The following is a 14462-nucleotide window of genomic DNA, read 5'->3' on the forward strand; positions in this document are numbered from 1 at the left end:
AATATCAACGATCCAGTATATAAGGCAGCCTTGCTGTAGTCCATCAGAGTGGGTTTATACGAAGTAATCAAAATTGAGCCTGACACTGAGCTCGAGAAACTCCCCTTTGGTGAGGTTTGTCACTTGGTGATACAGTATTTTGGACATGAAACCCGTGTGGTGACAGAATGGTTGCAGTTAACCCTGCCCCACAAGTGATCTGGACAGTTGTTTGCAGCCTGGATCACTGATTTGCAGGCTCTCTCTTGCAAGTGTCATTTTGTGTCCTAAATGTGCTACCTCTTATGCAGACTCACTAGCCTGGTTAGCATCTTGAGGTTAAGACAATGATGTTGACCCTGTCTGACCCTTTTTTAGCCAATGTTGCCCAGATTGGAGACTCATGAGCCGATGGCGACGGCAGCGGACATCCTTTCTTGTAATTGGGAGGTGGCTCAATTACCTGTGCACGGAAAATGGCCCCAAGTGGTAAACCCAGTGGCCCCACCACCGCCAAATTACATTGTGTTGACACTGTCAACTTCAGCACAGTGGCCTTGCTTCACTGTCTGCCTTCACCCACACCAAACTCGGCGAATGCGCGACAGTCACAGCATCATGCTTCCCGCTCTTGGCGGTTTTCAGATCCTCAGCATAATTCTTCTTCTGCTTGTTTGGTGAGCTAGCAGTCCTCTTCCTGTTGTCATTTGTTGCAGGTTCAGCGAGACTGACTGTATGTAGAAGCCTTGTGTGGGGTATGCTGTCACATAGGCCATTTGGCAGCTGTTTGTGACAGTCACCAAGTGCAAGTCAGATATTGCATGACCCTGTGATTTCACTGGGCTCATGGGGCAGCCTTCACACGTTCATCCCAGTGTATTTTGTTAACATTTGTGGGGAGGTGGCTGGTTGAATTTCCAGGTGAAGTGGGAGTGATGGTCAGCCTCATTAATTAAGATACGTGCAGGCTCTTGGAGTGCCCATAGTTGCATAGTTGGGATGCGTCTTATAGTAAATACTGCATTCTTTTGTGGGGGGAATTCTCTGTCTCCGCACTTTATGAGAATGGGGAACAGCGACTTACATTGTTAGTGGTCAATTCATCGTTGGCACAAAATGTTTTTGGGCTTGTGCTTTTTCTGTTTTTGGCTTCCAAATTGTTGACGAGGTACATTATCATGATTTGGACTCCTTACTGTGGTCATACTGCCCACTATTGGAGAAAACTGTGGGCTGTTTCTGTTAAGCTGCTGGCCCCATTCCCTTTGCCATGCACGAAAGAAGATAAAGGCTGAGTTGCAGTGTTGGCAGGATCAGTGCTCAATCTCTCTTACTCCATTGAGATAGTTGACTACCCTTTTGGTAGTAATTCAAAAACTCAACAGTGCCGTGTGCTAGTCCAGTGATTTTAAACAGGTGGTCAGTGTGCAAGGTAAAGGTGTTGGCAAAGTTGTTGGAGGGCCAATATTTTTCACACATAAACTCGTGCAGCCTACGGTTGCTGCTGAACGCAGCCTCTTGGACTTTCTTGGTCCTCAACACCCTGTTTGGGCTTTACCAGTTTAATCACTTACCTTTTGGAATTAATCACTTGATTTTCAGAGTCTCATGTATACCAGGAATTTATGAACACTATTTGGGGCAGTTGATTTAGGGCATTTCCCATTGCATCAATTACCTTGATGACATCTGGGTGAAGGGCCCTACCGTAGAGGAGCATTTACGAAACCTTCAATCAGTTTTACAGCACCTCCTGGAAAATGTTCTTTATTGCAAGCTGGAAAAGTGCAGTTTTTCTCTCCAAAGAGGCATTTTTTTGGACATGTGCCTACCAAAGATGTCCTCGTTCCCATGGACGACGACATCACTGCCATCATCAGCTTGCCAGTGCAGCTCCGGTCTATTTTGAGTAAGATTTTGAGCTATGCTCAGTTCTTTTCCCTGGCCATGCACATCTGTCATCCTGTTTCCTTTTTCGCCAGAAGGGTGTTAAACTTTATCTTTTCTACAGATTTTCAGGTGGCTTTTCAGTCTCTCAAGCAGTGTTTGTGTTCTGTGCCCTGTGTGGTTTCTTTCACACCAGGTAATCCTTTAATCCTGGCCCGTAACACATCCCAGTATGGCATTGGTGCAGTCCTGTCCCATCAGAACTAGGATGGCACCAAATAGCCCATCACTTACGCATCGAAGATGCTTTCTGCTGGCATGCGTAATTATTCACAGTTGTAAAAGGAGGTGCTAGCTGTTATTTTCAGTGTTAAAAAGTTTCACATTTTCTTATATGGAGCATCGTTCCTCCTCATCACTGACCTCAAACTGCTGGTTTCTTTATTTGACCCTTGTTCCAAACTGCATGATAGGACTGGCCACTGATGGCAATGGTGGACCCTCTTTCTCAGTAACTATTGTTAAGACATTCATTACCACACCACCGCCTAGCATGCCAATGCTGATGTGCTGTCGCAGCTACAGTTCAATCAGCAGGAGACTCTCACGTTCACGATGGATGGTGCCTTGCAGCACACATTGTTGGAGTTTCCGTTGACAGCACGAGAGGTCACAACAGCCGTGGGTGCTGACTGCTTCTATGGAAAATCATTTTGGCGTCCCAGATGGGTCAGCTGTAGTGCCTCTCTTTGGGAGCGGATTGGACATGGCATATGTTTCTCCTCTAATGTGATCAGCTCAATGTTATCCAGAGAGTCTTCCTACTTGCCACGGAGGAGCTGTGCTGTTGAAAGGTCATACCAGTGGTGTGGTGCCCTTGCATACTCCAGGTACTGTGTGTATTGCAATGGATATGGCTCTATTATGTCGTTGGTGCGACGTCGTGTCTACTGGCCAATGGTCGATTGTGACACAGTACTTTTGGTGGAGACCTGTGGGGCCTATGCACAAAATCAGTCTGTACTACTGTGCTAGTTCATTCCTTGGGCGGTCCTGGGGCACCGTTGGGACAGTGTGCTCATATATTGCACAGCTCCTTTTTTGGTCAGCGCATGGTTGTTACTGGTCGAGATATTGTTCAATTTCCTGTACTTAACCAAGATCTCCTCCACATCGATGACTGCCACTGTTTGCACATTGTCCGTTATTTTAGCCATTGAAGAAGCTCGAGGATCCTCATGTCCGATAATGGTAGGCAGTTTGTGTCATGGGAGTTTGAAGACTTCTGCATTCACAATGATATCCAGCATCTGACTACCGCCCTGTTTTACCCCGCTTCTAACTTGGAGGTGAACTGTTTTGTTTGTACCTTTAAGACCCAAATGAAGAAGTCAGTGTCTGCTTCTCCTCATAATGATGCATTGTTTAGATGACAGTGGTCCACAGGTGCAGCCTGGTGGAACGTTCGCGTGAACACCAGCCGCAAGGTCTCCTGGATTTGTTGCACCCTTAGTTGCATGCCATGGACTGCTGCAGCCCACCACAATTTCCTCCCAGAGCTGCTGTTAAGGCCGCTCCTTTGGCTGCCATGTGTTATGGTGGACCACAAAGGTTGCCAGTTGTTTGTGGTGGATGTGGATAGGGAGCATATGACCCGCAATGCGAATCAGTTACATCCACACACTATCATGAAATCACTGTCATGGTCGTCTGGCATCTGGCCAGTCGGATGGCAGGGTTGGTGACGACATTTCTCCGGGTATGGACCTCCACTTGTAGTGGTGCGCTTACCCATTGCCACCCCCGTTGCACTCTCCACTATCCTTCTGCCACCTGCAGCCTCCAGCCCTAGTGACGACAAAGAAGACTGAAATTTCACTTAGCGTAAAACACAGATATTATGGTTATTTACAAGGCACAGCATGTTGGTAAGTACTGGATGTAGAAAGGGAAGTTAGACTGCCAATAAACAATGGCAGCAGATGCAGAATATTCCAGAAGCTTCTCACATTCTACATAACATTGGGCGTGCCCCAGGGAAATGTGTTGGGACCCTGGCTATTCATATTATGTATTATTGACCTTGCAGACAAAATTAATAGTAAAATCAGACTTTTTGCAGATGATGTATGTTGTGTCTAGGCAAGACAGCCTAGACACAATGAGAGGAAGCCGAAAGGCACGCGCTTAAACTAACGCAGGCTGGCGTGAGGTCTGAAACAGGATACGTAATGAATGCTATAAAGAAAAGTACGTAGCTTCTGGAATACTTAACTTTAATCCATAATTGTAGAACATCGCTCTTGATGATACATGCTTCATAATATTAATTAGCAATTGAATACGGCGCCTTGCTAGGTCGTAGCAAATGTAGCTGAAGGCTAGGCTAACTATTGTCTCGGCAATTGAGAGCGTAATTGTCAGTGATCCCCTTCTGGCAAAGTCGTCTGTACAACTGGGGCGAGTGCCAGGACGTCTCTCTAGACCTGCCATGTGGTGGCGCTCGGTCTGCAATTACTGACAGTGGCGACACGCGGGTCCGGCGTATACTAATGGACCGCGGCCGATTTAAAGGCTACCACCTAGCGAGTGTGGTGTCTGGCGGTGACACCACAATGTAATTATCTATAATGAAGTACTATCTGAAAGAAGCTTCATAAATCTTCAGTTAGATCTTGATAATATTTCAATGTGGTGCAGAGATTGGCAACTTTCTCTAAATGTTCAGAAAGGTAAAATTTTGCACATCAAAAAACGAAAAAAACGTAGTATCCTTTGACTTTCATATCAGTAAGTCACTGATGGAATCAGCCAACCCATACAAATATATTGGTTTAATACTTTGTAGGGATATGAAATGGAATGATCACATAGGTTCAGTCATGGGTAAAGCAGGTGGTAGACTTCACTTAATTGGTAGAATACTGGGGAAGTGCAATCAGTCTACAAAGGATATTGCTTAAAAATCACTTGTGTGACCAGCTCTAGAACATTGCTCAGTTGTGTCGTACCCATACCAGATAGGACTAACGGGGGATATTGAACGTGTACAGAGAATGGCAGCAAGAATGGTCACATGTTTGTTTAATCCATGGAAGAGTGTCACAGAGACAGTGAAGGAACTGAACTGTAAGAATCTTGAAGATAGACATAGACTATACCGGGAAAGTGTATTAAGAACGTTTCAAGAAATGGCTTCAAATGATGACTAGGAATATACTACAACCCCCTATGTATCGCTCTCATAGGGATAGTGAGGATAAGATTAGAATAAGTTCTGGACACACAGAGGCATTCACATTATCATTCTTCCCACATTCCATGCGTGAATGGAACAGAAGGAAACCCTAGTAACTAGTATAATGGGACGTAAACTCTGCCATGCACCTCACAGTGGTTTGCAGAGTATAGACATAGACATAGATGTATGGAGAATGCCATGATACCTTGGGCATCAAGTTTTCAGCCCCGGCAGTTGAATCGGTAGCAATTTGGTTTCCAGAAACACTGACATGCCACCTGCTATTTCGCTGACAACGTATTAAAATACACACATCAAAAAAAGTTTTGCATCACCTCGGTTCTGAGAGTTTTGGAACCTGTACAGAAAATTGGAATAGAGGTCAACATAATCATCATTTGTGCCCTTTTTATTGCTCATGAAAACCACACATTGCATGTTGTACCACCATACAGCGAGACCTTCAGACATGGTGGTCCAGATTGCTGTACATACTGGTACCTCTAATGCCCAGTAGCACGTCCTCTTGCATTGATGCTTGCCTGTATTCATTGTGGCATACAATCCACAAGTTCATCAAGGCACTGTTGGTCAAGATTGTCCCACTCCTCAACGGCGATTTGGCATGTGATTGGTGGGTCATGTCGTCCATAAACAGCCCTTTTCAATCTATCCCAGACATGGTTGTTAGGGTTCATGTCTGGAGAACATGCTGCCCACTCTAGTCAAGTGATGTCGCTATCGTGAAGGAAGTCATTCACAAGATGTGTACGATGGGGCTCGAATTTTCGTCCATGAAGATGAATGCCTCGCCAATATGCTGACGATACTGTTGCACTGCCAGTTGGAGGATGGCATTCACGTAACGTACAGCCATTACAGCGCCTTCCATGACCACCAGTGGCATATGTTGGTCCCACATAATACCACCCCAAAACAGCAGGGAACCTCCTCCTTGCTGGACTGTGTGTAAGGTGTTCAGCCTGACTGGATTGCCTCTGGTTGAAGGCCTATGTGACACTCATTGGCGAAGAGAACATGATGCCAATCCTGAACGGTCCATTCGGTATGTTAGGCCCATCTGTACCTTGCTGCATGGTGTCGTGATAGCAAAGATGGTCCTCGCCATTGACGTCGGGAGTGAAGTTGCGCATCATGCAGCCTGTGCACAGTTTGAGTCATAACATGACGTCTGTGGCTGCACGAACAGCGTTATTCAGCATGGTGACTTTGCTGTCAGGGTTCCTCCGAGCCATAATCCATAGGTAGCAGTTATCCACTGCAGTAGTAGTCTTGGGCAGTTCTTGTCTCTCTGTATCTCCTCCATGTCTGACGACATCGCTTTGGTTCAGTCTGAGATGCCTGGACACTTCCCTTGTTGAGATCTCTTCCTGGCACAAAGTAACAATGCGGACTGTGGTATTGACTGTCTAGGCATGGTTGAACTACAGACAACACAAGCCATGTACCTCCTTCCTGGTGGAATTACTAGACCCCCTCCGTCTAATAGGCGCTCCTCGTGCATGGTTGTTTACATCTTGGGGTGGTTTAGTGACGTCTCTGACAGTCAAAGGGACTGTGTCTGTAATACAATATCCACAGTCACAGTCAACGTCTGTCTTCTCGAATTCTGGGAACCGGAGTGATGCAAAACTGTTTTTGATGTGTGTAAATGTATTATAAGGTTTCACATACCACGATTTTTTCAGATCTTTCTGAGACATCACAACATACTTTTGGAGAGAGTTGAAGTTCATGGCTTTAGAGGTTCAATGACTAAGTGGTTCACTTCATTTTTAACTGTTAGGAAGCAAAGGCCCATGCTAGGGAGCGCTTGCAGCTCTCAAAATTACGGGACAAACTACTACTGGCATGTCACAGGGTTCAATTCTTTGTATTCCTCTTCCACTATATAAATGACCTACCATCTTATTCTGATAGAGTGCACATTGTGCTCTTAGCCGCTGATGCAAGCATCATAACCAAGCTGAGCAGAGCTGTGGCAGCATGAGGAACAATAAAAGATATATTCAGAAGTATTGTTGATTGGTTCTCAGTAAATGGTCTATCATTGAACTTACAAAAAATACAATTCATTCAGTTCTGTACAAGGTGGGATATATCCTTAGCAGTATGAATGGGGAAAGGAAATACTTTAAACAGTTTGTTCAAACTTTCTGGGTGCACATATTTATCAGAACTTAAATTGGAAATCACTTACTTCAGTTCTTTTCCAGCACAAGATTTGACAACATTTGATCTAAGTGTCATTGCTGTTTTTGATTAGGAAAACATTTGAAAATAAGGTTATGTTGCATGATTTCATATGGAATGGCTCCTGATTTATCCCTGTGCAAAATGTATTTTTGGAGCCAACATTTGCGTTTTGTCTTCCTCGTATTTAACTCTTACCACAGCTGTAATGCCGTAACCTGCACTATAATATTAATACCCTCACATATTATGATTTCAGTTGATGCCATATTGAAAGCTGTGCATCTCGTAGAATTTGTGATGTCCTGTGTGAACGGTAGTTCACAGTGCCGCTACGAAATGCCCCAAGTAATGGCATCACATTAGTTGTGTGTGAACCTGGCTTCATTTTACTTTTCCTGTTCTAAGCATATTTCACCTTAAGAAAGTTTCACTTTCATGTGATGCATAGAATAAATGATTGGACTCAGCAGCTGCTTATTCTCTTAAGCTTATGATAATATCCAGTAATGTGCAGTAAATTGAGTATCGTAATAAACATCCATGCGTGAAGTACATCTGTATGTACTGTAGATGCGACATATTTTACAAATATAAATTTTAAGTCCATTGTTATGACAGACCTAACATTTGACTTTCTTATGACATAGGACATACAGCCTGCTGTGCCAAAGGAGATGCTATTGCAAGAACATCTAACTCGCTGGGCAGCTGTAAGAAAAAAATGGATTGCAGCTGCTCAATATAATGAAAGTCGATATGGTGATAGTGGCAATATTCTCAGAGCAATATTCAAAAGGTAAGGAGAGATTTTCACAGAATTTTGATTCTATTGCTGTAGTACTTCTGTTAAAATAAATATTGTCACACTGTAACCAGAATCAAGTCCAAATTTGAATACAGGGTCATCAGTAAAGTACAGCACTTGGCACCAAAAACACATGCATTACTGACATTACAAACATAAGAAATTTTGAGAACCATCTGGAAATGACAAACACTAAGAATATTTGCTCACAATCAGATTTGAACTAGTGGTGTGCAGCATGCCAGCTAGTGGTGATAACTGCTGCTCCTTACTGCATGCAGCTCGGCTTGTGGCATTGCTCCCTCTGCTGGAGAAACAGCGACCTGGGTTTTATTATTTTTTATTGGAGCCAAGTACTGCATCCCAGATCTAGACTTGTCAGTGTGCCTCTTTATGGCCTTGCTTGAGGATTCTTGCATTCAGGTCATGTTTGAAGGTAGCGTCTCAGATCTAAGATTCACAGTCTTTGAGTCTGTCTTCTGTTTCTTTGAAAGAAAAGCCCTCAGAATCAGCTTGCACCTTAATGTTCTGGGACTTTGTATGCAGAACTTGGATGGAATCTCTACACTTTTGTCTGCTTGGCAATGGATCATAATCCTGACTTCATATGTGACATTGATTAGCAACATAGGAGATGGTACTGCCCAAAGTACCATTTTAGTAACTTTTCCAGTAGTCCCATTATCCCCACAGGCATAAAAATCCTCCTGGGCTGTATCCCACTGGTTGATGTTTGTCATTCTAGCGGTCTTTGTCCTTATAGGAGTTCAGAGTTCATATTTGAGCCAGTTTTATACTTCGTGTATCCATTATCGTTTCAGCCTCACAACTTCAGAGCAGAAAGGACAGTGTAAAGCCTATAGTGTTTTGCTTCACTATGGTGTATGCAGACGTCTAATAGCCTTCTGTTAGGCCTTTCTTTAGCTGAGGATAGGCACTTATCATCGTGTAGGTGATGTAACAATGTGAAATTACCTCTGATATTAATCGCAACTGGAAAACTTTCAAAATGATGCCTTCTACAATGAACTTTGCTATTTCTGGAGCTTCAGCATTTGATAGAGCTTCGATGACAGCATAGAAAGTGAGACCATCAGTGCAGACTATTATCCATAGATTCCCATTTGTCAACTTCAAGAATCTCCCCAAGACATCGATTCCAGTCTGGTTGAATGGCACTTTTGCAGCTGGATTTCGTATCATGTGTCCCGGAGGTAGTCAAGGCAAGTGCTTAAGTTGATGGCTCACATAGAGTCTTAACAAACTGCAAGGGACCTGTCCAGTAATATGTGCATCTGATTTTGTTTAGAGTATTCATGAATCCCAGGTGACCACATGTTGGAGTGGCATGGAAGCACTTTCAGGATAGCTAGCTGTAGAAGAGCTGGCATGATGAGAACCATTTACATCGTAATTGATCATAGCTCCTCTTAGTGTTACTAATTGGAATTCTCCTTTGATCAACTTCTCCTACTTCAAGGCGTCTGTGGCTCTCAGCAGTGCTGGAGCTCCACTCTGTTCAACAGAGTGTCATTCAGTGCAGCAGTGATGACTGAGATTTCACCCACACTGCTCAGTTACGTCAAAGGATTCCCTTAAAAGCTGTCAGCTCATGTTTGCGTCCACTTTTTATGCCACTGTGATGTCATACTCCTGAAGCTTAAGTGCTATCTCGCCAGTTGACCCAACGGATCCGTCAGGCCATTCAACCCGCTTAGAGAACAGTGTGCATCACAGTGATGGTAATTTGCAAAATAAGTATGGCCAGAACTTGTTGATGGCCCAGTCAACTGCAAGGCACACATTCTTTGTTCTGAAGTGGTATGTCTTGGGTTTTGAGATCTCTCTGGAAGCATAAGCTGTCACCTTCCTGAATTTGGACTAGAACCGCTAGTGTTGGTGTAAAGTTCTGTCTCAGGTGCATTTGAAAGATGATGTAGATTGGTGCTGAAGATCGATGCACCTTTTCAACATAATCAGTTACCAGTGTGAGAGGTAGCAGGATCAGTACCGAGCATCTCGCCAAATGTCGTGTCATAACCAGGATAGAGTCGATCTCTGAGTGCAGGTTCTGCAGTGAAGTAGAACACTTAGCACACTGAAAGCATTTTTATTACTGTTGTATCTGTAATTGGAGAAACAACAAATAACAATTGGCATGAGTTCCAAATTCTGTTTATTGCCAGCAGTTCCACAATAACAACACAACTTGGTGCTTGATCAAGAGCAGCGACTGGGCTGCAGAGTCCAAGTGCGGTATGGTAAACAGTCGTAGTGTAGCGTCGTTCCGGAGTGCGACGTCGACGTAGCACATAGGTAGCCCAACACGAGACTGCCGGGCATGGCGGCGTATGCGGCTGGCTATATAGGGCGAGTCCGCTTGTCGTGTCTTGTTATGATTGGCGGCGCGGCCTCACATAACTATCTCTCTGTAGGACGCCGGCCAAGGTTGCCATGACAGTGCGGAGGCACTCAGTGTGTGAGGCCCGTGCCTGCGCTGTACAGCTGTGTAGAGCTGCACATAAGCGGGGCGTGCCGGCCGTTGGCTGTATGACGTAAAGACCGTGGCCACGCAGCTGCGGGCGCCACTGTGTAGCCATTGACTATACCACAATTACTGACACCAAATACAGACAGAACAGAACTGCCTTCTGGATGGAGGGTGCTCCTATTTACAGAAACATAAAATGCTCCAGAGTATGTAAAAATTATAAACATAAGAAGTCTGGAGCTTTCTAAAACTGACAAATACTGAGTATCAAATATATGCTCATGATTAGCTTTGAACTGGTGATCCCCAGCGTGCCAGCCAGCAATGCTAACCGGAACTTCATACTCCTGACAATACTGTAATTTATGAGTTCTACAGAACAGATTGTACACACTAATCTTATTCCACGACAGCTTCCTCTGTTATGGAACCTTTGTGAAAGTAGCTAAATTGTGAACAAGATCCAAAAGGAAGTTATTGCTTTCAGCAACAAAAATGTAGAAAGAAAAGACAACTGCATTTTTTCAGAAGATTTATGTAGAACTTTCTTTCTCAGCTATATAGATCGAGTCATTCTGCTGCCACAGCACCCCAGATTTTCCAGATTTTGATTGGTTGGCATACTTGACTCCATGCACCAGCTGTTGCCATTGGAATTAAAAGTTTTCAATTCTTCACAGTGAAAATGTAGTTGGGAAATCACTTGACAAAGTTAAAAAGTGTGTAAATTCTGAATAACTGCAAAAGAATGAAATAATCCCTAACTAGAGCATTGGTAGCTCTATGAGGCTCAGGCAGTTCATAGATGATGCTGTTATCTATAAGAAGGCTGCAATACCAAAAGACTGTAACAAAATGCAGGAAGACCTGCAGAGGATTGATGATTAGTGCTGTCTGCTTCCATCAACTGAAGAATTGCCATCCTACGTAGTGGAGATACATATCAAGAAACAACAACGTTCTGTGATAGAGCGCTTTTTGATATACACAACAAATGACAGTCTGCCAAGCTGTATTGTTCCTTAAATGGCAGTACCTGCCTCTCCAAGTCGTTTTACATGTTTTCCTATTATATGTTTTTTTTTTTTTTTTTTTTTTTTAGATTTTCATGTTTGGTATTATTAACTATTTTTAATTATCATATTCTACGGTTATAGAAACTGGATGGATCCCAACTCATGTTGAGCACCAGTAGTGCTGTGTATAGTTATGGTTTACTTTATTGTTAAGTTGTGAACTGCAGTTCAAAAATGATTCATTAGTAATAATTTTTTTTCCTCTCATTTTAGGGCCCAGAATCTCTGAGATGAAAGGGAGGACATGGACTGTACAAAGAAAAATATGTTGATGTGCAACCTTAAGTACCAGTCATCCTGATTTTTGTATGAAGGAACAAAGGACGCATTTAAAGCAACATGGTGCACATAGAACTGCTACCCTATCCTTGTGTACGCTTTGCACACTATATATATATATAAACTGTGGCTAAGGAACACACACACACACACACACACACACACACACACAGTAAGCATCCATAGTCGCTAAGTAAACTTCAGGCAGTCCATTTTCAGAACTCATCATTTTTTGTGCCTTTCTGATGTTTAGCATCTCTTTTACTCACTGAATAGTGATCAGTACTCATATCAATACTATATTCCATTCTACTTTTTTCAACAACTTATGAACATATTTCTTTGAGGATTGTTCTTTCTCCACTGGTGAAATACCAATTCTTTGATCTCCAAATATTTAATACAGCTAAAACTGACACACCTCTAAATTATTATTTCCCCCACAAGATTAAATTTTTGTAGAATTATATGATCAGTGGACTGTGTAAAGTACGCAATTTAATAGTAATTGTTGTATATGTGTGTACCTTACTGTGTGTGATGAAACTAGAATGTAGAATACTGTCAGAAATTTGAGTGACTGCCAGACAGTAACAGCTAAAATGTTAATTGTGTTCAGATAGAACTCAAAATTTTGTTCAGATGGTATAAATATATTTGAAATTTAAAAAGTTTTTACATCATTTTTTTTCTTTTATGCCTTACAATTTACAGTTGTTTTGGTGATTGGGCCAAGAAAATTGCAGCTAAAATAAGAAGACAACACTAGTAACAAGTAATTTCGGTAACGTTCTGTTATGGTCGATTCAGTAAAATGATTAGAAATTAAGGAAGCTCAGAAGATTGGTGCATGTTTGACTCTTTATTTTTAACCAGAAATATAACCTCACTCAAGTAATTCCATCGCAAATTATGAACGTAGGAATACATTGCATAAACAGCTGATATTATAAAGTAATTGTGTCATTGTAAAATAATAGAGCATTTCTCAGAATGAAACAAATGGTTTGAACATTACAGTGCTTTACCAGGCACAGACTTAGGTGGTTTTATGTCTAGTCTTCCTCTGGCCTAATAGCTGGCTCACTTGACCTTTCATGACAGTGAACATAGAATCTATACTCAGGTCAATGTATCATTTTTACAAGTCACCCTGTATTGCTCCAGCAAAGTTACAGTCATCATGCAATTTGAACAAGAGACCATTATTTTATAGTTTGACGAACTGTTGGTTTATCACAAACTGATGTACAACAGTGATTGTACAGACCTTGGTGTAGATTATAATTTTAAAATTTTATCTTTGGGTTAAAATGGGAGAATATGCACTGTGGTGAGAACAAATCTTGTGGTACCTAAAATTAGACAATTGCACAGAAGTCTTAAATTGGAAGTGACAAATTCCTGGGCTGCTTGGACACGTCATTTCATCTACTTCTTTATGGTAGTGCAGAGATACTCGTAGTGCCTCCTTCTTTTCTTGCATACTTTGTGCCAGAAAGAACTGAACAGGGCTGGTAGGGGAAGTGGTTTTGGTCAAAGATATCATTCTTAAATTCAGTGTTCAACTGCAGAAGTGCTCATTGTAAGGAAATAAAATTGCAAGCACAGTTCTGAGAAGCACGCTGAAAACAGCCAGTGAGCCATTGTGACCTTGTGCTGTGACGTAGCTGCAGATTACTTACACACAAATCAATGGCAACACAAACACCATGTAAAACAGCTCAGTGCTCCAGAAATGTTAGGTCTTCATCCTCACAGTTGGATGGCTATTGAAATAGGAATCGCAAGTTTGCTTTACTCAAATGGAAATGCCACAGAAAGTGTGAAGGCTGGATGGCACTGTTTGGTGAGCTATTTACCTTATAGCTGTCTATTTACTTTTTGGAGACCACCACTGATACCTGCTGAAGACTGAACCAACCATGTGGAATTCTTTCAGTTCTGCATCTTCCTAAAGATATAATTTTGTTAATATAATGTAAATGGATAGATGAAAAAATCTACTCACCAAGCAGTGGCAAGGGAACACACAACACACAAAAGAATTCAACTTTTACTAACTTTTGGAGTCAGTGGCTCCTTCTTCTGGGAAAAGAGTTGAAGAGGAAGGAAGACGGGTGACGGAAAAGGACTGGAGAAGTTTACGGAAAGGGGTACAGCTCAGAAAGGTCACCCAGAATCCCGGGTCAGGGGAGACTTAGCGGACGGGATGTGAAGGAAAGAGTCCCTTGACCCAGGATTCTGGGTGACTTTTCTGAAGTGTACGCCTTTCCCTAAAACTCTCCACTCCTTTACCTTCACCCCTCTTCCTTCCCCTCCAACTCTTCTGCCAGACGAAGGAGCCACTGGCTCCAAAAGCTTGTAAAACTTAAATCCTTTCATGTGTATGTTCCCCTGGTGCTGCTTGGTGAGCAGATTTTGTATCTATCCATTTACATTATAAAGATATACTTTGTCCCTCATGTATGCTTCATTTATTAATAT

General features: G+C 42.6%; 1 protein-coding gene across 1 annotated transcript in view; it reads left to right on the forward strand.

Moving 5' to 3' along the window:
• LOC124547269 (protein lin-37 homolog) overlaps positions 1–12649 on the forward strand; it is a 42508-nt gene extending 29859 nt beyond the window's left edge. Inside the window, exons 5-6 of the mRNA XM_047125095.1 lie at positions 7972–8120; positions 11910–12649. Of these exons, the coding sequence (XP_046981051.1) occupies positions 7972–8120; positions 11910–11925 (165 nt within the window). The 3' untranslated portion in view covers positions 11926–12649. The remainder of the gene's footprint in view (positions 1–7971; positions 8121–11909) is intronic.
• The last annotated feature ends 1813 nt before the right edge of the window (positions 12650–14462 follow it).

Source organism: Schistocerca americana, chromosome 1, assembly GCF_021461395.2.
Source record: "Schistocerca americana isolate TAMUIC-IGC-003095 chromosome 1, iqSchAmer2.1, whole genome shotgun sequence".
Taxonomy (NCBI): Eukaryota; Metazoa; Arthropoda; class Insecta; order Orthoptera; family Acrididae; genus Schistocerca; species Schistocerca americana.